The sequence below is a fragment of the Hemicordylus capensis genome, chromosome 1, assembly GCF_027244095.1.
Source record: "Hemicordylus capensis ecotype Gifberg chromosome 1, rHemCap1.1.pri, whole genome shotgun sequence".
Classification (NCBI taxonomy): Eukaryota; Metazoa; Chordata; class Lepidosauria; order Squamata; family Cordylidae; genus Hemicordylus; species Hemicordylus capensis.
In genome coordinates this window covers 267,916,264-267,940,409 of record NC_069657.1, presented here as the reverse complement: position 1 = coordinate 267,940,409, position 24,146 = coordinate 267,916,264, and the positions used below count along the sequence as shown (strand labels likewise).

At 44.1% G+C, this 24,146-nt stretch overlaps 1 protein-coding gene across 3 annotated transcripts; it reads right to left on the bottom strand.

Annotated features, from left to right (window-relative positions):
* Positions 1–36: 36 nt before the first annotated feature.
* Positions 37–18,434, bottom strand: DHRS12 (dehydrogenase/reductase 12). 3 transcript variants are annotated; one of them, XM_053286043.1, is made up of 10 exons: positions 18,135–18,434; positions 14,846–14,979; positions 14,224–14,306; positions 10,970–11,062; positions 10,545–10,626; positions 8,284–8,345; positions 6,318–6,422; positions 5,668–5,758; positions 1,663–1,800; positions 37–1,271 (listed from the first exon to the last, which is right to left on the bottom strand). In XM_053286043.1, the coding sequence occupies exons 1-10, from the start codon at positions 18,188–18,190 to the stop codon at positions 1,156–1,158; spliced, it is 960 nt and encodes a 319-aa protein (XP_053142018.1). In that variant the 5' UTR covers positions 18,191–18,434; the 3' UTR covers positions 37–1,155. The 3 variants fall into 3 exon arrangements, with proteins under 3 accessions (XP_053142018.1, XP_053142019.1, XP_053142020.1); XM_053286044.1 differs by lacking the exon at positions 18,135–18,434 and adding an exon at positions 15,131–16,037; XM_053286045.1 differs by lacking the exon at positions 18,135–18,434 and adding an exon at positions 15,551–16,037.
* Between the last annotated feature and the right edge of the window lie 5,712 nt (positions 18,435–24,146).

Genomic DNA, 24,146 nt, shown 5'->3' with positions numbered 1-24,146 from the left:
GATCGTGCCAATTGCCAAACAAAAGCCAGACCTAAGGAAGCTTAAGTGCTGTATTCAAGATAAACTATGCAATGCAGTACAGCTTTAAAAATCAGACTTGTAAAAGCTGTAGTTCATACCCTTCTCCCCCTGCTTTCTTCTTGAAAGGTAGGGACAGGTTAGAACTGGATCCTTTGAAATTTTGGCTCTTAATGGGATTGTTATTTACATGTAAACATTAGAAAGGTCTTTCAGTGCCTCTGACATATATATGTTCAGACTCCGGCAAACCTCCAGGAGCAACGTAGTTCGTAGTTGTGAGACAATCTCCCAGAATGCTTCGCTACACTGTGGAACACTTGATGTCCTGAAGTGGTCCGCATAGATCAAGGGTGCTCTTTCTTGATATTAGCATGTGACTTATACATAGCTAAGAAGCCAGTAGTGATAGTGGCCCATGTCCTCTTTGGTTTCATAGGTTATAGTTAAGCATCCTGAGTTATGCTCAGCAAATACATTAGAATACTTGTACTATAATACCCTAACATTTTATCCTGAAAGTGTTTTTAAAAGGTGTAAATGTTACATTTGTAACAGGGATAGGTTGTACAGAAATAATGTGACCATGATGAAAAAAGTAGCTGTGCTGTCAGATGCTCTTCTCTCTTCTACAAATCCTCAAATAATGGAGCTTTTGCAGACATAAGTATGCCTAATATCTGGATGGGAATCTAAACACCCAATATGGATTTCTGCACTGAGCAAGCAGAAAGGTCCCTTCCAAATCCAAAATTCTACAGAATCAAAATTAATTGCAGTAGCAATGCTACTTTTCTGGCCTACATGTTTCTAGTTTTTCATAGCTGACTTCTACAAGCTGCATACAACTTTAGCGGATTTGGAAGAGAATGGGTAGTACAGCATACAGACCTACAGACAGCAAAGTCTTCAGCTGTGTCTGGTTTCCTACTGCAAAGCTGAACGTGTGAATGTCCTTGTATTTTGTTTGCACGTATTAAGGCTTAAACTAATATTTCCAATGATAGTGCAGTTTTGCTTGTTGAACTCAGTTTGTAGGGGCCACTACTGCAATCCACTGATATTTTTAGAAATCTTTGTAAAACGAGTAAAGTTGTGCTGTCAGTGTTGACTCCTGGAACAAGTAGCAGCTAGTAATCATCTGGGTTTAAACTGCTGAGAGAGCTCTTCAAGGGCCTGGATCAATTTTTCTTCATCACCAAGCGACGCTTTTGTCTGTGCCAGTGGCAAGTGGGTTGAGACGGGCTGTCTGTCTGGAAACAGTACACAATATTTAATTTAGTCTAAACTACAATTAAACATGAAAGTTGATTTTTCTAGATTTTTCTGTGCAACTCCAGTTGTGAGTAGAGTTGGGGTTTACAGCCACTTCCAGTATTCAGTCTAATTGGTAGGGCTGTTCTACCCTAAAAAGAGAGGCCCTGCATTGCTGCCTTTTGTGTACTCAACAGGGCGCTACAGTCAATCCTAGTGTAGATCAATGCTACTGTGTGATGTATAAACACCTGCCAGTCACATTTCTTGCATTATTAGAGGCAGGTTTTCTGCAGTTTGCCACATTATTACAGCGTTCAAGGGTAGAATAGTGAGAATACCAGTTGTATTGTGGGGTAACTGTCCACTAAAACAAGACTGTTGCTTTACCTTGAAAGAATTGGCCACTTGCTTGCCTGCTTGCTGCAGCCGAGACTGCCAGCCATACGACAGTGTCCGCCCCCTGGGCTTCTGTCCGCAATCTGTTCTTCATCTTCTCATAGAAATCTGGCATAGATGATCTCACTGCTACAAGGTAACAATTGTAATGAGTATGCAACATTTCTCAATCCCATGCCTACAAAATATGCACACGGCAAAGCGCCTCCTCCTTTTGGGTGAAGTCCACATGACCTGGATGCTATTGTGAGCTCTTCAGTACCTTCTTTGGAATCCACTCCTAACCTGCAAGCGGGCTCTGGAACATCTCTTCCCGTGTAACAGACCACTCTGATGCTGGTGCTTCCTCATACCTCCTAGCAGCATAGCAATTGACACACTTCTTTGCAATCCAGTTTGTTTAACTCAATGCCACTCTCAAAACAGGCATAGTGGTACACTATATTATACTTCAAATTCTAAATCTGTGTGCATGCCTTGTGCATCCTTAAGCAGCCATTGTCACACAATGTTAAATAGACTAATCAGAATAAACTTTACTTTCTGGTGGTAGTTGATGCTGCTGCTTGCCACCAGCAGCTTACTACTGCTCCATGAAACTAGAGATAGGCCAACCCCTTTGCAAAATGTTACTAGGACTATCTCTTACACATTAATTGTTCATGAAGTTCTATAGAAAGTCAGATACTTCAGTAAACTTCACCTAGTTTCTTTATATAAATGTCTATACACACAACTGGATATTTTAGTGTGCTACTTTACTAAAGAAGCTCTTTCTTCTATCCCACTCTTCCTAAAGAGCCCAGAGCAGTGCACATGGTTTATATGCATCCTCACAACAAGCCTGTGAGGTAGGTTAGGCTGAGAGATAAGTGGCTGGGAAGACTCACCCAGTGGGTCTCATGGCTGAATAGGGATTTGAATTTGTGTGTCTCTGGTTCTAGAACAATACTCTTAACCACTACACCATGCTGGCTTTCATTCTTTGGACAGAGAAAAGGGAAGGGTGTTTCCATAACTATATATGACCTTGTTAAAAAACCTCTTCACCCTTTTGGGCACTCCCTGTGATGAACCAACACTGAGCATCTGTTTGACAGATTTTGAGTGTCCGTCCTCATGAGTGTCTTTCCTGCTCTGCCCTGCTTGCTTGGCAGCTCTCTCAACTGTTGACAGTCCCAGGACTGAAGCAAAAGCAGCACAGTTGTAACAGCAGGACATCTGCTTGGCTACTCTCTCAGAACTTCAATGTGCCAGTTACACCATTGCCAAAAGCCTGTTCTCCAAAAGAGAGCCGTACTGCCAAACCATTCTCTATAGTAAATAAAACTTGTAGCCACTCAAGTGTCAGCTCTCCTCCTGTTGCAGGCCCCAAGGATCCTGCCTATTTTCTGCCACAGGCTCAGCTGCCCTGCTGTAACTACTTGTGTCTGAGCCATAAGACTACACAGATTCCCATTTGGGGACAAAAAGGAAAAACTGGATCTATAATAGAGTTCCATGGACAACTTTGGATAGTTAGTTTAGAGCAAAATATTTCATGCCAAAGGCTTTCAGCCACCACTTTACTGATGCAGGCTTAGAGTTTTGCTGGAAGTTCAGCCAACTCATTACGGCAGGAGTGGAGAACCTTGGCTCTCTGTTGAAGTACAGCTCCCATCATCCGCAGCCACAATTTTTTATGGTTGGGCATGGTGGGAATGCAACAGGTGGAGAGCCCAGATTGCCTAAGCCTGTTTTTTTAGTACAGCATCCTGTAAGTGGTGCAGTATTCCCACATCTCTCTATTGTGGCCCCCAACAGGGTCATGAAAAGTTTGGGGGAAGTCAGAACAACATTTTGCTCATAGTTGTGTGACAAGAGAGCCTATTTGGGGGCTTCCCCTGGAGCACCCCTCTATCTAATTTGGGACTACACACCTGTAGTCAGGGACGTATCTAGGGTGGGGCAGGCAGGGCACGTGCCCCAGGTGTCACTTGAAGGGGGTGCCATTTCTTAAAATTAAATTTTTTTTAAAGGCTGCCGAAAACAAAATGGCGCATGCTCAAATCGCCTCTGAGGCCCGGCCATACCAGGCCTCACAGAGGCCATTTGAGCATGTGTGGTGGCCATTTTGTTTTCAGCTGCCATTTTTTTAAAAAAAAAATTAAAAATGGCCACCGCACATGCTTAAATGGTCCCTGTGAGGCCCTAGAGGCCAGCAGGGGGGAGGGGGAACCTTTGCAGGCACACACACCCCACAGCCTTTAGGAAGCCCCCCAAAGGGACTACAGGTATTTTATTTATTTTTTTAAATTAATATAATATAAGTCACTGTACACATATTCAGATATGTGACTTGTATGTGACCTTCAGACTTGTATTTTTCCACTGATATTATGGTAAAGTTATCTGAAAGATGGGTGTCAGATGTTTGGACAGGGGGCGCAATTTCAATGCTTGCCCTAGGTGCTATTTTCCCTAGATACACCTCTGCCTGTAGTTACCACTGTTTGCATTTCAAATCCCACAGGATCATGAGGTCTCCATTTTGGTTAACATGAAGCTAACTCATAGGGCATGTTACTTGGCCTGGGAACGGTAGCTCTCAGGTAAAGTTGAATGAGGGGCCTGAAGGAGAACTTCCTTGAGTACTCTGAGGTGGGAAGCCAGAGTGGACATGATTTAATCAAGCATTATGCTTTTAAAGAGTCAGCCAAGCATTCTCCCTATGTTGGCAAAGCAGATCAGGGCAAGATAGCACCTCCACAAGAAGGAGTGATAAGTAGCAGGCCATCCATCTCCTGCTAATGAGCATGTTAATGGTTGGCTCAGGAAGCTAGCTTCTTTACACTTCAGTCTAAAGCAGGCCTGCTCAACTTAGGCCCCCCAGCTGTTTTTGGACTACAACTCCCATAATTCCCAGCCACTGTAGCCAATAGCCAGGGATTATGGGAGTTGTAGGCCAACATCTGCAGGAGGGCTGAAGTTGAGCAGGCCTGGTCTAAAGAGACACAAGAGAAAGCTTGATGCACCCATTGCCTTGACTCTTGCTCCTATTCCACTTGTCACCTCGAGATTGGCCCTTTTTCCTAGTCCAATCTGTGCAGCACTCCTGGCTGTGAGATTCTGGCCTGTTGGATTTTTTTTCTGGTTTCCAGACCACTGCCTGGTCCCCGGTTCTGCCTTTCTGCCTGCCTTGGAGAGAAGTCTCTTGGTAATAACGGAGCCACAAGGGTCCAAACACCCCATCAGACGGATTACGGTAGTAGCTAATCCCTGCTCTCTAATATCCCACTCCCTTCCTTCTTGTTGCTTCTAAAACTCCAAAGCTTGTTTCTCTCTAGCCAGCCTTGAGTGAACTTAATTGGAAAACCCGAAGCCAAATTGCCTCTTTGAGCTGTAACTTGTTAGTCTTAATGGTTTTATTAAATATAGTTGCTTATTAACCATTATTTCTCCTATACCCCTTGGTTTTTGAACTTTAACCTCTGTTCAGTTCTTTCCACAACTGAAGTTTTGAACAAATTTATTCTGCTCTTTCCAAGCTTGCTAATTGCCCTCCACCCACCCCTAAAACATAGCAAGGGGTAGTTGCCAACTTCCCGGGAGCAGTACCATTAACAGGAGAGCAAGCAGCATAACAGTTAACTCTTTCATTAAAGAAAATGGACACACATGTCCATAATGCAAGGTTGCCTATTCTCCATAATATCTAGATGTGGTACTTCAGCCCTTGGAAGACATCTGTTTGTTCAGTGTTTGAGAAGTAACAGGTGCCCTGCACAAGTATCCCTGTACTCCTCTCCACAGGCTCTGAAATAGCACATCTGTCTTCTCCCCTCCCACACACATACACTCCAAGAAGAGTGACACAAATTGCTCCTGCAGATGATGCAAGAAAGTTCCATTTTAGACGATACCAAGATTAAGTAGTATGTGGTATTTCATTTCTTGCCTCCCTGCTGAACTTAAAACCCGAAGCCACTCTGTTTATACCTATATTCAGCAACGTACCTGGAGTGTCTGCCCAGCCAGGGTGCATAGAAGAAAAGTGGATGCTGGGATGAGCTTTAGCCAACTGCTCCATCAAGACCACTTGCTGTCTCTAGGAGGCAACAAAAGGAGTCAAACTGGAAAAGAACAATTGACCATTTTATTCTAGCATCCCATCATCTTCATACTCAGAGCTAAGTTGTTGGGGGGAAAAAAAGAAAACTCTGTTTCAATCCTTACTCATTCACCAAGGCACAAGTTATTTCCCCTCTTGGAACCTCAGAGCCCCTAAGCCAGCCTTACTCCTCTGCCTCCATGGTGTGTTGATACAGTGCCGGCGTCTGTCTCTCCTCTAGCTTCAGTTCAGAGGACAGCGAAAGAGTCCCATGCATAGCCCTGTCTTGAAGAGGCCTGCACCAACTGCATGTTAGGCTCTTGGTTATCCCTCTAACCTTAAGGAGCTAGTAGCAAGTTTTCTGCTCTGGAAGCCCACCTTAAACCAAAGATTGAGGAGCACAGTTTCTTAGTTCTGCTTTCTAGACTCCTTGCACCAACCTGAACTTTTTGCCACATCAAAATATATTTCATTTGATGACTGTTAGTTGGTTTTAGTAAAGGAATTGCATTAAACCTTTAGCCTCCAAATTTTTGTTCAAACACACAGATCCTACCTTATTCTGTGCATAGACCATTGTTCCATCAAATGCCACATTCTCTGACTGCAAGTCTGATATATTTAGTTTCTGAACTAGCATTCCTCCTGAAGAGACAGTGATCTGTTTACAAAAAAGTGGCAAATGTGAGAAACTAAAGCAAAACACCCCCCTATAGCCATTTTAAAATTGGACTGTGCCCAAGTCCCTTTTCTGCTTTTGTTATGCCACTGAGGGCCAAACCACACTTGACACAGGATATGTGTGGTCAGATATCCTGATATATTTTACTTTCACCAGAAGCAGCTGCAGGAAGTCCCTAATTTTTTACTGGGCTTGTGGGCCTGGAGGGCGGGGCATTTGCTCAGAATGAGTAAACAGGTGCTTCTATTTGGTCCTATGTCAAAGAGTAATTTACAATGCCAGTCTTTTCTCTAGAAAGCCATGTTGACTATGATCTTAGCCATGATAAGTCACAGTGCAAGTACAGATTATTAATAATTCAACTGGAACATTTGAATTGGAACATTCAAAACATTTTACATAAAATGCAGCCACATCAGTTAGCATGCCTGTTTGTCTCCACCCACTTCCCTTTCTCTTTCTGGGAGTCTCATAAGCAAGTGGCATCAGATTCTCCAGTCTGTAGACGTGTTGCAATAAAGTCTCATGCAACTCACTGAAGGGAAGAGTAGGGGTGTGCCCGAACCGGTTCAGAGGCCATTCTGGAGGCCTCCGAACCGGTCCGGTTCCGAGCCGGTCCAGCGGCTCGGCATGGAGGGGGGTTGTAGCTTTAAGGGCAGGGGGGTAGTACTTACCCCCCCCCCCCCGCCGCTCTTCCCCCTCCGGCGCTGTGGTTTGTGCAAAAGTTTCTGGGGCGGCAGCGTTCCTCCCTGCCGCCCCTGGCCCCGTCGTTAGCCTGCTAGAGCTGAAATATGCTACGCGCATGCGCACTCGCCGCCACCGCCCCGCGCTCCACAGACGTCACACATCGACGTGTGACGACTGGGGAACGTGCACGCAGCAGCAGCAGCGAGTGCACACACGCGCCAGAAACTTTTGCACAAACCACAGCGCCGGAGGAGGAAGAGCGGCGGGGGGGGTAAGTACTACCCCCCCGCCCTTAAAGCTACAACCCCCCCCCGTGCCCATCCGGACCAGTTCGGAGGCATGCACATCACTAGGGAAGAGAAGCTATTGCCTACAGCTCCTTCCTACTCCCAAACATCCAATCCCTTGCACCCAAAAGCTAAAGTTTCTTTTTCAATTAATATATTTGTTTAAAAGCCTGGCTTACATACTGCACAAGGAAATGCACCCGTGCCCCTATAATCAGCACCGATGGGGCTGTGCTGCAGGGCAGCCCTGCTCCATGGGTAGGGCTCCATGCATCCAGTTGCATGTCGTGACACACTGGAAATAATGAGCATCACATCATGCAACTGTGTGCATGGAGGCCTTATGACTGAGTGGGACTGCCCTACAGCACAGCCCCATCAGTGGCGGTTACAGGCATGCAGTGGCATGAGCAATGCTCAAGCCACCTGCAGCATTGTGTGCAGTATGTAAGCCACTGTTCCCATCACCACCGCCACCAGCCCCCAATCCACTTTGGGACCTCTGGCCAATTTTATTCTCCTCCCTTCCAAGATCAACACCCTGTTCCCACTCTTAGCTGTTGAAAGGTTGGGCAGGATGTGTGTGGAAGGAAGCAAGCACATGTTGACCTAAAAGCTTAAAGGCTTGCCAAGATTTACAGATTCACTGCCAATGTCCTCATATGAAAATACAAGCCTCTGAAGAAGTGTTTTACTGCAGTTCCTTTCCCTTTCCTCATCCTCTTCACATATAACTCTAGTGCAGGGTTGCTTGGTGTCAGCAAAAGAAAAGCACCAGCTTGTGCCAGTACTGAGCACATAATATTAAAAATATGGACAATAATAAAAGGGATTCCTCAAGAAAGATGAACATTGAACAGACTTACGACTCTGGGATCATCTTCTTTTTCCAAGAGCGGTAGAAGAACTGTTGTTAAGATGTATGTACCTAGAAGATAAAATGCACAATGTTTACCAGGCATTTCTTACTCCTCACAATGTGACCAGTTCTGGTCACATCAATACATGCTTGTATTCTATAAAGCACCATGCACACTGATAGCACCGTACAAATCATAATAGAGTTTTTCTCACTGGGCTGCTCTGCTTGGATGCAAATTTAAACACAATTCAACTAAGTGCAGTCCATAGGTTTGGTTGGTTCTCCCCTGCCCACCCACCCCAGAAACAAATTGCATTTAGAACCCAGTCAAATGCTTCCATCTCCTCTGAGGTGCAACCACCATACAAAGTCTAGTTTTCTAACAGGAAAACACTATTTGTTCCTCAGGTAGGAGTGCAGAATCAAAAGATCCAGGGTTAAAAGAGTAAGAAAAGAAGCATGTATTAGGGTACAGTTTCAGCATTTTTGTTAATTGTTTTAAAGGAAAGAGTATTATTTTTATAGAACTATTTTTCTAATATAGACCTTTCAGCAGGGTTTGAAATATAGTAATAACAGCAGGTTGGGTAGGGTAGAATCGAGTATACCAAGGACCACTTGCCAATGGATTTACTCTACTTTGCTCAGTCAGCAGAAACAAAGAGGCTGACCCTAGGGAAGGGGCTTCCTTCCCTTTCTGTGGAAGTGGGGGAAAGCAGGAAAACAAGGATGCAGCAGCCAGCAAAGCACTTTCTCTCGGAATTAGAACCATCTTTATTACGGCCTCTGACCAGAAAAATGAACAAGGCAAACAAATGCGCAAAACAGGAAATAAATCAAGATAGCTAGAGGCACACACACTTTCTCTCAGTATCAGTCACCTGTTTGCCACCTGCAAACAATATCATTGTCTCATTATTCTGCTGTCTATATATTTAATAGCGAAGGCTGGTACTAAGATAGTACTATGTTTTAGAGCCAACAGCAGTCTCTGCCATGCAAACATTTACAGCACTGACTGCTTAATATTAAATCAGTCTGTATGTACCATCACTGCAGGCCGATCAGTCTCATAATAGGCAAGGAGCAGGTTTCAAAGGGCACTCTGCCAGTTAAGAGGTCACGTTCCGTTATATGTGGTAGCCTGTTCAACTTCCTGGCCATATCAGAAATGCATGACAATTGCTTGGATTCATCCATCTGTGCTTTGGGATGGAGGAGTAAATGCTCTGTCAATTGTGGATGGGGGTGGAACACACCAAAAAGGTATTTCTCTATCCAGGATACCATGATTCACTCAAGCATGAAAAGTGCTATTTAAAGTTAAGGTGTGTGGGGGGGGGATAGGAGGGGATTTTAATTTATTCCTAGAATGCCAATAGATTCAGTTAGAAGGCTCTTACCAGCATGCTTTATCCAGCACACACACAAACACACACACCACACCAGGTTGTGGAGGAGGAAATAAGATGCTGGATATAATAGAGTCCATGATCACAACTAAATTTGAGCGGGGGGGGGGTGACATAAGATCAGGTTCTTGCAGGTTCACTGCTATGACCAAGGCTTGCACATCATAGCAGAATAGGAGATGAAAGACATTCTGTTTGTTGCATACTTATCTCAGCCTTGGGACTTCCCTCTCCCTCCACATTGGATAGGGTGAAAGAATTCTGCCCCTTCTTTATAGTTTCCTTTTAAAGGCCTAAAGTTATCATATATATATAAAATTTGCTATGGCATACCCGTGGCTAATCCCATGTGTGGCAGCTCTCACGAGAGTTTGGGGAGCTGCCGGATAGCCACGGAACCGGGGGGGGGGGGAATGGTGGTGCCGGCCGGGCAGGCAAATGGTGGTGCCTGGCCAGAAAGTTGCTGGGCAGGCAAGAAGAAGCTGGCGGCCGGCCAGAAAGTGGCAGGCGGGTGGGAAAAGAAGCAGGCGGGTGGGCCAGGAAGCAGCGGGGCCAAGCTGGCCAGAGGCACAGATGCTCTGCACCTGGCCCAGCTAGTTTCAAATAATCCATCCGAGTCATATTTTATTTCTGTGCATATAGTTCCTCTGTGGTAGTCTGATTTCAAGAAGAAAGAGCTGGTTTGTTAATGTATTTCACAAGCCACTATTAGAATGTTTAAACAATTTGGAAGGATAGGAGTACCATTCAGTCTGGCTCGCTGAAGGTTTAAAGATCCCCATACTTGTAATCAGAAAGGTATACCATGCAGTTCCAGAAGACAACATACTCCCCCAGAAAACCTCCTGCTTACCCAGTGTGTTTGTAGCAAAGTTTTTTTCAAGCCCATCTTCTGTTAGTTCTCTTTTGTTTATCATGCAGCCTGCATTGTTGATCTATAAGAAAAAGAATGCAGCCTAAAAGATGCAATTGTGCTATAGAATTTAATTTCTCATAAGTTAAGAAGAGGAGTTGTATCAGGTTAGTGCACTGCAGCACATAGAGCACATTGCCCTTACATTCGTTGCACTGAGCTGCTCTATGGGAGGCGGTCTTGTGAGAGAAAAAGAGGTCAATTGCACCATTTCTCAAGGTTCCTGACCATCATGACAGAACACAGGATATTGCCAAGTTGTCTTCTGATTGTGTACTTGTGTCTAAGTAGCCAGTGTGTGTGTATCAATGTGGGCACCGCAACAAGTGCCTTGAGATGAGCTGTACTTCAAGTTCCCAACTCACCAGGACATTTAATCTGTGCTGCTTCTTGAACTGTTCAGCAAATTCCCAAATACCTCTGGGGTTGGACATGTCCAGAATGTGGACAAAAACATTCTGGGAAAGAGAAAAAGGCAGAGTTGTGTTACAAAGAAGACGCAGCCAATTCCTCGATTTTCCACACTACAGCCTAGCTTAAAAACCTACTTAGACCTTAAGCACAGCTAATCATCCCACACACTTATAAAATATCCGAAACTGATCACAAGACTATCATTTCACACAACTTGACAACGGCTACATAATCAGGAGGGTAAGAGTGGAATGTTCAGTATATGCCTTTCCAAAGCATTTTAAAAACAGAGGAGTAGAGAATGCTATCACATTAATGGCTGAGAGGAAATTAAATCAATCAATAATTAAAACACACAAACACAGAATTGTGAGGGCTGCTTTAGATGTTACATAAAAGCAGCACACAAAAACAAGTGGATACAGTGATCTGGAAACACCCAGGCATCACTCCTAGCAAAATCTATGAGCTCTAGAAGCTATTTTTGCTTCACAGATCAACACAGGACAGCTACAATAAAACCGGAGAAATAGCAAGTATTTTCATGACCACCTCCCAACACAATAACTGATGCCACTGATGTCCACGTCAGTGGCTGCTACACAAGAAGTGGTAACTGCATTAGGAGTGATTAGGAACAGAATTCTGCAGGTCATTCCTGAAGACAGCCAGGAAGGCAAGGGAAATGCTAAAATTCTATGCATGCACCCAATGCTGCAGTCATCAAACAGTAACAGTGAATGTACAAACTAGTCTTCAGTGGAAAATCACTAACTACCAGTGTTCTCTCTAATTTTTTAATCTGTGTGCAGAATGTGTGCAAGGCTGTGTGTCTGTGTGTGTGTGTGTGCATTTAGAATCGGCCTTTCTGATTCAATCAGAGGGATTGAAAACTGAGTAGACATAAAAAACGTGTGAATGTACACACATGCGCAGCCTTAGAGGAAACACTGCTAACAACTTGTTCAGTATTGCCTGTCCCTTCTGCAATGAAATAGCCACGTATACAAGATCAGCTCTCTGATCCCTTTTCATCAAACCGTCTGAAATTCGGCTTGAACTAGCTCTCGTGCTGGTCTGCCATGCTCCTGACGCACAGATACCCTTCCTCTTTTGTGCAAGAGCACAGATACTTTTTGGAGCTTGCCCGCACTCCAAAAATGCTCTGCTAGACTGGAAACATGTCACCCTCTGCAATATGTTTCTGGTCTACACTTCATTAGTCAGGGTATCAGCCAGTCCCTGTATTTTAATTCGACACATTTATATACTGCCCTGTATAAAATCTCAGGTGGTTTACATTCCAAGCAAACAACCAAAACCTAAAAATCATATAAACAGATTAAAGTTACCATAAAGAAAACTTTAAAACATCCTAAACTAAAAGCCTGATAAAACAGGTGTGTTTTCAGAAGTTATTTAAAAACAACCAGAGATGGGGAGATTCTAATTTCATTTAGATGTGTGTTCCAGAACTTCAGGGCAACCACAGAGAATGCCCGGTTTTGAGTCACCACCAAACGAGCCAGTGGCAACCACAACCGGACCTACAACCCCAATGATCTTAATAAGCTTCATGAAGAATGAGGCGCTCTCTTAAATACCCTGGCACCAAGCTGTTCAGGACTTTAAAGGTAATAAGCAGCATTTTGTATTTTGCCTGGAAACTAACTGGCAGCCAGTGCTCCTATTACAATAGGAGTAATGTCTCTACAGGTGCCCCCAGGGACCAACCTGGCTGCCACATTCTACAGCAGTTGCAGTTTCCGAACTATGTACAAGGACAGCTCAACGTAGAACACATTTCAATAGTCAAGCCTGGATGTTACCAGCATATGCATCACTATATTAAAGCTGTTTGTCTCAAAAAATGGACGTAGCTGGTATATCAGCCAAAGCTTATAAAAAGCACTCCTGGCCATTGCCTCAACCCAAGATATCAGGGAGAGGTTTGGGTCCAGAAGTACTCCCAAGCTACATACCTGATCTTTCAGGGGGAGTGTAACCCCATCCAGAACAGTCAGACCTAAGCCACTTCCTAAGTTCTGGCCTCCCACAACAAGTACCTCCATCTTATTTGGATTCATCTTCAGTTTCTCTTCTTTCATCCAGCCCATTACTGATTTCAGGCAAATAATATTTAGAGAGATTAAGCCATCTTCTGACAAAGCTGATATGGAGAAATAGATCTGGGTGTCATCAGCATATTGATATAGCATCCAGCACCAAGTCTCCCAATGATCTCTCCCAGCAGTTTCATGTAGATGTTAAAAAGCATACAAGATAGAATGGAGCCCTGTGGGACTCCATACAATAGCTTGCGCTCTGCAGAGCAACAATCTCCAAGCAATACCATCTGGAATCTACCTGAGAGGTAGGAGCAGAACCACTGCAGAGCAGTACCTCCCACCCCCAACCCCAGAAGGTGGTCCAGAAGGATTCCATGGCCGATGGTTTCTGAGAGATCCAGGAGGACCAGCAGGGTCATACTCCCCACTGATTCCTAACTGAAGATCATCCATCAGGCTGACCAAAGCAGTCTCCAACCCATAGCCTGTCCAAAAACTGGTTTGAAATGGGTCCAGATAATCTGCTTCTTCCAAGCAGATTATTCTTTAATCACGATGGTGGGGTCATGTAGCTTTATATATTGTTTTAGGAGGTGATAGTATCAGAAGGTTTGATACTGTGACCTTAGAAGGTCTGGCCTTGCTCTATCTTTTCACCAAATCTGCTTGATTTAATCCCAGTCAATCTTGTGTTTTCCTACATTTTCCAAGTATTTATTTCTCTGCATTTACAAGTTTCTCACTGTTCTAGCTCTATTTTCAATAAAACTGAAGATTGATCTTCTGAATCTGTGAGTGATGAGTTAGTAACTGGATAGACATACAGCTGAACAGGTTGCGGCCATATTATTTAAGAAACTGCCAATGATGTCAGTTGATTCTATGTTTTTTACTTTTTGCTATGCATAGATATCACTGAACCTACATGGACAATGTTACATTGCCATTTACTTGATTCATTGTCTATTCAGGCAGTATTTTTCATATTAATATTCAGCAGCAGCAAGTGCAGTTAAATAAAAATTAATGAAGTTGGCTGAAACCCACAAGTAGTGGAAGCAGAGAGGTCAACACAAGAATCTGTAACATTCCTATTTTCAGAGCACAATCCAGAAAACATCCAATATCAGATTTACCTGATTACTAGTTTCTGTTGTTATTTCTTTTTTAGCTTCCTCAGCTCTGTCTTTGTTCCGGCACACTAGGTGAACTGTTCCCCCTGAATGAGTTCAGAGGAGAAGACACAGAAATAATAATTCAAGCTTCCCACATACTCCTATATCCAATAGAATTTTTAAGAGTTGTGCACAGATAATGCCTTTATTTGACCAAGAACTTTATGGGAAACCTCAGTCATCCAAGTCTCCAATAGCAAAGTTCCTAAATTATTTAAGAGAGTAGAGTGCTTATTTAATAAATATTACTTTCCCATATACTCAGTGGCATACAACAAAATGAAATAAAAGACAGCAATACACAATTATAATTATTATAATTATAATATAATAAGCATTAAACAACAACAACAACCAGCATACCAGCAGTAGAACAGAAATCAACTGAACCATCCGCAGCAGCAATGCCCTTTGGCTGGGGATGATGGGAATTGTAGTCAACATCCAGGAATCCCCGTTACAGGAAACTTGACCTGACCCTCAGCTTCACCATACACTTGTGATGAGGACATAAGGGCTGCCTGTATTTGTGAACTGACCCTCAGAATCAGATGTCAATCCCCAAAGTATTATTTCAACTTACCTCTTTTGGCTATCTCCTTCACAGTGGCTTTACCAATACCACTGTTTGCTCCAGTGATCATGAAAGACCTTCCAGTTACATCTACTTCCAAATCTTCAGGAACAAAGTGCTTACATGCGGAATCATAGCCACTCCTAGAAAGAAACAAAATCAGCTAAAGTTAGTTTTTCACAGACTATCAGCTACCAATAGTGTACAGAATAGGAGGAAGATATATCCCGCCCTTCAAATTAGCTTTCATCTGATCAGGTGATTACATTTAACTGACTTTGGCTGCATGCTTACCTGGGAAAGCCCACTGGACACCATGTGGCTTACTTCCAAGTAGACACATTTAAGATTGCACTGCACTCTTTATTTAAAATGAGGTAGTTATGCTAAATCCCCACCTTAAATTACTTTACCAAGCATAGCTGATGGCCATTCCAAGGGAAAAGCTTATCTTACATCTCTTTGCCTGTTCCAGATAGGCAACACAGGTGCACATAAATATTATTTACTCCAGAACAGCCACCACTGAGTATGTTAAAACACTGAGATAGGAGATCCTGTGACAAAATAAAGAGTACCGCTAATATTCAGGTTTGGAAAAAGAAAAGTAAAAATGACTATGCTCTGCTCCCCATCTGTTAGGATTTTTTAAAAAACCTGTTTTACAAATCACATTCTTTCTAACAAGAACAAAACCTCCTCTGCTGAACCCACACTCAGTCTTGCAATTCCCATAGAGAAAGGAAAGACAGCAAAGGTCACACATTTCTCTCACATCTGGATCTCATTTAAGAAAGGGAGGGCAGGGACACAGTATTAATAAACCACAGCTGAGACTTGTGATGCATTTCATCATGGTGATGTCAGTAGGTGCTGCTTCTCAAATGCTGCATTTCTGCTCATATCCTAGGTAAAGTGTGCTGTCAAGTTGATTTGGACTCCTGGTGCCCACAGAGCCCTGTGGTTTTCTTTTTGGTAGAATACAGGAGGGGTTTACCATTGCCTCCTCCCACACAGTCTGATAATGCTTTTCAGCATCTTCCTATATCACTGCTGCCTGATATAGTATCAATGGGGATTTTAACTGGCAACCTTCTGCTTGTTAGTCAAGCATTTCCCCGCAGCACCATTAGGTGGTAGGATGTTCATATCCTAACCCTATACAAAATAAACACACATACCTGACTATATTCTTGCCAATATATTAGTAAATGAGCTAGTATATTCATATTAGTGATTATAGATTAAATTTAAGTTGCATTGGTTAGGAAAACATGTCTGGAATCCATGATACCCATATGAACAAGTTCTAGGTACAGAGGAGAAATTATAAACCAGATAGGAAACATTCTGCATCACTGACTCATTCCTTCACTACTTTTAGGATAATCTGAAGTAAAGTGAACCCGCCCAAATGGCTGCAAATTGTATACCCCCCAAATGGCTGCAAAGAATGGCATTTACCCTTATTCGAGCATAACAAAGACATAGCACTTGTGTAATGCTTCTGTGCACTCAAAACTCTTCATAGGCATTAGCTCTGCAATCCTTACAACAGCCCTACAATGGCCACTTAAGGCCGAAGTGAGGTTTCACTCAGGGATTCTCAGGGCTCACCCTTTTTCTTAGCTGCTCCACACTTGCAACTATCAAGCTTTTTTCTATACAAACAGGTTCAAGTTTGAACTTAAACTAAAAGTGTTGACTAAATGTACATTTTTCCTACTTGGGAACAGAGGCTACAATAAGCATGGCTCTGAGTCCCAGGTCTGACTAGAAATACAGCTGTGGTAGCTCACCTTCCCATGGTAAATAAGTAAAGAGGCACCTTTTGAAGTGGTAAATCTCTTCTGTTTAGCAGGGGCACAGCAACGTCCCTACCCAACCCCAGCACAACATCCCTCCAGTGGTTGTTGCTGGTATCCACCTGTGTTTCTTTTTAGATTATGAGACCTGTTAGGGAGGGAACCATCTTATTTATTATTTATGCTTCTATGTAAACTGCGCTGAGAACTCCTGTTGAAAAGCAGTATATGAATGCTCATTTGTCCTACCAATGTGCCCTCTGCATTTGCTCAGAGGTTCTTTCATCTGTTCTAGTATCAGATACAATCCAAGCACAATGACAGCACACTCTCAATCACTACAAGGACAAGGAGTCCCTCTGTATCTACTCTGTATTAGACACACAGAGACTGAAGGCAGACAAAACAGAGATTGTCAAAGGTGGTGGGTCCCTATTGTGGATGGCATGATGGGAGTTGTAGTCCAACAAAATCTGGGGACCCTTTGAGAACCTCTTGAGCAGTGGTGCTCTTCCCCCTGGACTTCCGCCCAGAAGTCCAGGGCCTCCACACCACCTGGGCCCCCCAAATCCTCTTTAGTCTGTCCTGAGTGCTGTGGTGGCCGCACTGCCAGCCCGCACTGTGCCAGGTGGCCAAGCATGTCATGACTGTGGTGAGGGCAGCATCTGAGTGCTGCGGCCAACCGCGGCCCACCCACTCTCCCTCCCACTGTGGGCAGTCAGGATTGTCAATGCAAAATGTGGTATCTGCAGGTCAGTGGGTGGAGCATATTCCTTTCCTTGAGCATATTGTGGTGTGGAAACTGGCCTGTAAACTACTGTGTGTGACACGCAAAGCTCCAGAAGGTCCGAGGTGGTGGTGCACCTCTTTGCTCTTGAGACAGAACGTTAACACCTAGCCGGGAGCGACCCAGTCGAGAAGCTTGGGAGCTTCGGAAAAGGACCAGCGCTTCACTAGAACTCCAAAACCGCGGCAGCTCTTGGGCGATGAACGATTAGCCAGTCCGGAACCCTCCCGAAAATCAGGCGCGCATTGGCACAAAGAGGCTCGAAAGCTCTAGCGACACTTCAGGACTCCGCACTGAAAAACAAGGCCATGGGAGGGGCAGGAGCGCTAGAAAGAATCAGCAGGGCGCCGTCCGCAGGTAGCCACCGTCGTCTTCACGGGCGAACTGCAAGTGTCGCTAGACCAGAGCGGCCCTCGACATGGCGTACTTTTAAATCTCGAACTACGAGCGAGCCGAAGCCGCCTCCCTTAGTCCGTTATGTAAAAACAAACAAGCCCCGAAACGTAGGCACAGAGTGCGACGGTGAAGGCGCCTCGCCACCTTACTGACAACTCCGTCTCTACCTCTACGTAGGAGACACAGAGAGCGAAGGGAGCGGCTTCTTCGGCGGCTGCTTCCGCCACCCGCTTGGTGCTTTTTGCGCGCCATGTACACACACCCCTCCCCTCCCCTCCCGCCCCCACCATGCAAGTTCCCACCTTCCTACCGGCAATATTGCTGCAACCCCTTCACGAACCACACCGAGTTCCTGTACAAGGACATGGTTCGAATGATTGATAGTGGCGGCGGCGGCAGCGCCCAAAGCCCTCTTCCCAGAGCAGACGGAGCTTAGCGGGCCAGGCTTGCTTCTCCCTCCCCACGGGCTCCTCCTCTGCCAGACAGAGCTGCCCTGGGACAGGGAGGCGGCGCCAGGGAGACGCTTCCTTGGCCACTCTCAGTGGGGACCGACGGGGAAGGGAGGGGGAGAACGAAGCTCCTGCTGCTCCGCTGGAAGAAAACGTTTGTGCCTCTCCTTCCCCAGGAGACTCTGCTCCGAAGACAGCTGGGCTGGTGGCAGCAAGCATGGCTTGTCCCCTTAGCTACGCAGGGTCTGCCCTGGTTGCATAAGCTATGAATGGGAGACTAGACCTGTGAGCTGAGCACTGTAAGATATTCCCCTTAGGGGGATGGAGCTGCTCTGGGAAGAGCATCTGAGGTTCCAGGTTCCCTCCCCGGCAGCAGCATCACCAAGACAGGACAAGATTTATTTATTTTTTTATATAGGACAAGATTTTTTTTCTTGAACCAACAAACTACCAAAGCATACAGTACGTTTCCAAAGCACAATTATATACAAAGTGGTTGTTTGTACATGATATATCTATAAAGACTGACACACAAGGATTTGGAAACCCACAAGGTTATGAGGTATATGCAGGTAGTACTGTAACTCGGGGGTGGGGGATTACAAGGCACATCAGGTAATGGCGGGGGGGGGTATGTCCAACGTCCATTTCCATAATTTGTCCCATTGCCGTTTAGAAGAGATACTCTTGTCCAGGGGCGTAACTACCATTAGGCAAGGGGAGGCAGTCGTCTTGGGGCCCCACTGCCTCAAGGGGCTCCCCAGAGGCACATCACATGACTCCCCACCCACCCATGTTGCACCCCCTATGAATTATGTTGAGTCTCTTGGAGATCGGCAGGAGCAGAGAGTAAAAAACTAGATTGTGAAGTGTGTTTGTGTGTGTATATCAGCGAGGGGCCCATTTTAAAATCTTGTCTCTGGGCCCCCTCCAACCTTGCTACGCCCCTGCTCTTGTCTTTTTGCACATAACCATACAAACTTTTCCAGAAGAGATTTACTGTCTCATCTGCATGAACCTCTTGGTCACGTCTTCCCTCCCTATTCCTATGCACGAGCATTGCATAAATGACATACAAGTTTACTAACCTGATTATGAGAAGGGGAACGTTCCAGTTCCCTAGTATGAGGGCACCCGTTCTGTCCCGTTTCCTTGAAGGTTTCTTTCTGGGACCTTGAAAAGAGGTTCTATCGCTCAAACCCGAGGTTAGTTCTTCCCAAGTCTGTTTTTCCAAATCAGGCCACTCTAACAGCTTGCTTACTCCCTGCCACACTATTTTGGCTACCACACACTCTTTTAAGAAATGTGAGTGGGTTTCCCTGAATGTTTTGCCTAGCTCACTAGCTTTCTGTTTGCAGGTGATTTTAGGACACTCTTGCTCATCCTCTGGAAACCCACTTCTAGAATCTCTCCATAAATTGTTTTCCTTAGCTGCTTAACTGAGGAGGATCCTTTAAATAGATCCGGTTCAACCTTCCATTTTTAAAGTGTGAATAACAAATCTCTCAAGTAGTCTGGGTGTTCTCTTTTTAATACTTGTGTGATATTACCATTGAAAGATCCTTTCCCCCACCCACCATACTATGCCCCATGCTGACTTGCGCCAACGCAGAGTGAAAAGCGAGACAGGACTGAGAGAGATTCCTGCCTGCAACCTTGGAGAAGCTGCTGCCAGTCGGTGTAGTCCATGAGCGAGATACAGACCTGTGGTCTGACTCAGTATATGGCAGCTTCCTTTGTTCGTTCCTAAGAGGAGCTTTCTTCTTCTGAAACTCTTGGAGGGTGGGGTCACAAACGTCAGGGTGGGTGAACATAAGAACATAAGAACATAAGAACAGCCCTGCTGGATCAGGCCCAAGGCCCATCTAGTCCAGCATTCTGTTTTGCACAGTGGCCCACCAGATGCCATTGGGAGCCTACAGTCAGGAGTTGAGGGCATGCCCTCTCACCTGCCATTACCCCCCTGCAACTGGTACTCAGAGGCACCCTGCCCTTGAGGGAGGAGGTGACCTACAGCCCTCCAACTAGTAGCCATTGATAGACCTCTGCTCCATGAAGTCATCCAAACCCCTCTTAAAGCCATCCAGGTTGTTGGCTGTCACCACATCCTGTGGCAGAGAGTTCCACAAGTGGATCACGCGTTGTGTGAAAAAGTACTTCCGTTTGTTGGTCCTAGACCTTCTGGCAATCAATTTCATGGAGTGACCCCTGGTTCTAGTGTTGTGTGAGAGGGAAAAGAATCTCTCTCTCTCCACTTTCTCCACACCATGCATGATTTTATAGACCTCTATCATGTCTCCCCGCAGTCGTCTTTTTTCTAAACTAAAAAGCCCCAGGTGTTGTAGTCTTGCCTCATAGGAAAGGTGCTCTAGTCCCCTGATCATCTTGGTTGCCCTTTTCTGTACCTTCTCCAGTTCAACAATGTCCTTTTTAAGATGTGGTGACCAGAACTGTACGCAGTACTCCAAGTGTGGTCGCACCATAGTTTTGTATAAGGGCATTATAATGTTAGCCGTTTTATTTTCAATCCCCTTCCTAATGATCCCTAGCATGGAATTTGCCTTTTTCACAGCTGCCGCACATTGAGTCGACACTTTCAACGAGCTGTCAACCACAACCCCAAGATCCCCAAGGGTGCAGGTTATATGGCCATTTAAAAACAATTTGCAGCCTGGGGCACTTGTACTGAAGTTGTGGAAATTCAACAGAAATTGAAATTTTCTTAATGTCTAATAAATGCAATAAAATTTCACATGTCACAATAAATATTTACTCCTACCTGTGTCTCTCAAGAGTTCAAAAGCACACTTTTGCCTTTAATAAATAGATATAAAAAGAGAACTTTGGCAGATGATATTTTTCTTAATACACTATTGCAATGTTGAACTCGAGCACAGTAGCACTTAATAAGGCATTTTTATTCTTATTTATTATTATTATTATTATTATTATTATTATTATTATTATTTAACATATTTGTATACTGCCCAAAATGCAAGTCTCTGGGCGGTTTACAACAAAACAATAAAAACAACATATAAAAGGTTAAAACATTACAACAATTTAAAATTTAAAATGTTAAAACTATTAAAAACAATCAAACTATTAAAACAGTATCTAATTAAAAGCCTGGGTGAACAAATGTGTCTTGACTGCCTTTTTAAAAGTTGTAAGAGATGAATGCATATTAAAACATCTAGAAATTCATTGTAATCCCAGCTGCTTCCCTCTCCTTTGTTAATGATTTGTGCATTAACTATTTTATAAGCACTGAGCAAAAGTTTTTAAACTGCTAATTCTTTTGCGGAAAGCCATAAGAGAGCAGAGAACAATTTTTTCATATCTTGTGGGGGGGGGACTTACTGCTTTGGGGACTTTTTGTTTTAAAGGTGTGTGTGTGTGTGTGTGTTTAAAGAAAGGCAGCGGTTGGGGGGGGGCGGGCGGAATCAAGTCACACCTTTTTAAAATTAGCAAACAATCTAGGATGTTCCTTTCCACCACCCCGCAGGTATTGTGAGCCATTCTGGGAGCAAGGAACATTTTCTAAAATGCTTTGCTATGTATACCTTTTTGAGAAATTGTTTGGTTGAAAAACAATTAAATATATTTTTAACAACCACCACCACAGATCAACCAATGAACTCCCCTCCACTGCCACCCTCACTCTTTCTTTTCCATGGAGAGGAAAACAACTCATTAGCATTTGGGTGCTCATCAAAAAATTAACTGGGACCCACCCTGCTTAGCATTCAGGGTGACTATCCAAAAATAAATTAGGGGCCACCCTGCTTAGCAGCCAGGGCACCCATCCAAAAATAAATTGGAGCCTGCCCCACTGAGTATTCAGGGCACCAATTCAAAAATAAATGGATGTGGACACATAAATGTTTGAGGTGCAATTGGGCTAACTTGTGAACCGCCTAACCGATCTTAACCAAATTTGCTACAGCTGTAGGAACACATAGGGACACCTCAGTGGTGTAGTTCATGATGATGTCATCTACCCCAATTCAAGATGGCAGATGTGTAAACATTTGAGGTGCACATGGGCTAACTTGTGAACCGCCTAAGCAATTTGGACCAAATTTTCTAAAGGTGTTGGGCCATATAGGGATGACTTTAGGATGTAGTTAGTAATAATGTCATCCACCCTGATTCAAGATGACGGACACATGAATGTTTGAGGTCCAAGTGGGAATCAATTCGGACGAAATTTGGAACAGTTGTAGGGACACATAGGGACACCTTGAATGCATAGTTTGTGATGTTGATGTCATACACCCCAATTCAATATGGCAGACACATGAACCTTTGACACATATGTGGGCTAACTTGTGAACTGCCTAACCGATTTGGACCAAATTTAGTCCAGTTGTAGGGACAGTGAAAGGAAAATAGGCAGATTAATTCTTACTAGAACAACTTTTCTTTCTGTGCAGCCACTGTCCTCCTGCCTGAAAAAAGAGCAATGGTTCAGTTGAGAGTCACAGAGAACTTGCCTTGTGGGGACTGCAGCTGGGGAGGAAACAGAAACTTTGGGGTGGGGGAATGTTACCCCCTGGCTACAGGCTGGCTGTACTCTTGCTAAAGAGATACCTTTTCAAGTGAGGGTTCTCCTGCATCCATCCATCAACTTTCCATGTGTTTACGTTGTAGGGTTGCCAACTGTCCCTCATTACACAGGATGTCCCTCATTTCAGGGATGAAAAGTTGGTCCCGTTAGGGACAGCATTTGTCCCTTATTTGTTCAATAGCATATAATTCAATTACATATGAATCCATGGTTATTATGTCTTGTAATGAGTACTGTATGGGGTTGTGGTTATGATGTTATGTTGTATTTTATAGAACTGTGTTGCTTTGTCTGTTACTAACATATACGCCAGTGATACTCAGGCTTTTGATTACCACTGCATATACCTCTCAACCCACCCACCCCCAGCCAGCTCCCAGAAACTTATATCCCTCGTTCTGGCAATAAAATGTTGGCAACCCTATTAAGTTGTCACATCAGTGCAGAAAATCTCACTATTTCTAGAACAATGGTAGTACAGCTGTGCAAGGGCTACATCTATGGACTGGGAAGATAAACTGTGCCTATTAATCCCAGGATAGAGAGCATCCCTTCCAGTGATTGTTGCTGGTGACTTTTAAAACGGTGAGTCCCAGTTTTCTCATTCCTTTTGCTATTTTCATTCCTTTTGTAAGCTGCTTTGTGAAATTCTTTTGTTGAAAAGTGGCATATAGCAACATCTTTTTGCTTCCCACACTTGGGAGTTTGATTTCAGCTTTCGTGGACAAGATGAATGTCGTTTAGAAAGAGAGGGGCAGTATGTGGATAGATGGATAGTCAACTTCCCTGGACATCTGTGCTATGGGTAATTGCAGAAGCACCAATGGTTGCTCTAATCTTCATCCCCCAACTCCACATTGTGCACAGACCTTGGTTGACATAATGTTAATACAGCACTAATACAAAAATAAGTGTTAATAGAGTATTAGTGCTAAGTTAATACAGCATTAGGTCGCAAAACAATTCCCTTTTTAAAATTGAACAATGGAATGATTTCACCACCTCCTCCCACCTGCAAAAAACCCCTCACTCCAATGGCAGCAGCTGGAAGGAAATAAAATGAAATGGAGGTGTAGGTGTGCTTTGGCACAAAAAATGTAAGAGGTGCAGCAATGGGGCTTAGCGTCCCTAAATATCATTGATGAAACACATCAAGACTGTTGTACAAAGTCACCAGCAGCAGGTTCTTCATATCACAGTGAGGTTTAAACATTTGCAGTGAAGGTCAGACTGGAGAAAAGGCTTTCCCACCTCTCTCACCCATACGATACAGCATGTTTAAACATCTCATATAATTTAT

Excerpts from the sequence above, each read along its gene's own strand:
- DHRS12 (XM_053286043.1), bottom strand. The coding sequence starts at position 18,190 with ATGTCCTTGTACAGGAACTCGGTGTGGTTCGTGAAGGGGTTGCAGCAA. Across the intron at positions 11,063-14,223 it reads CAACAGAAACTAGTAATCAG|AATGTTTTTGTCCACATTCT; the intron begins GTAAATCTGATA and ends TCTCTTTCCCAG. Across the intron at positions 1,801-5,667 it reads TGGCTGGGCAGACACTCCAG|CAGTGAGATCATCTATGCCA; the intron begins GTACGTTGCTGA and ends GTTACCTTGTAG.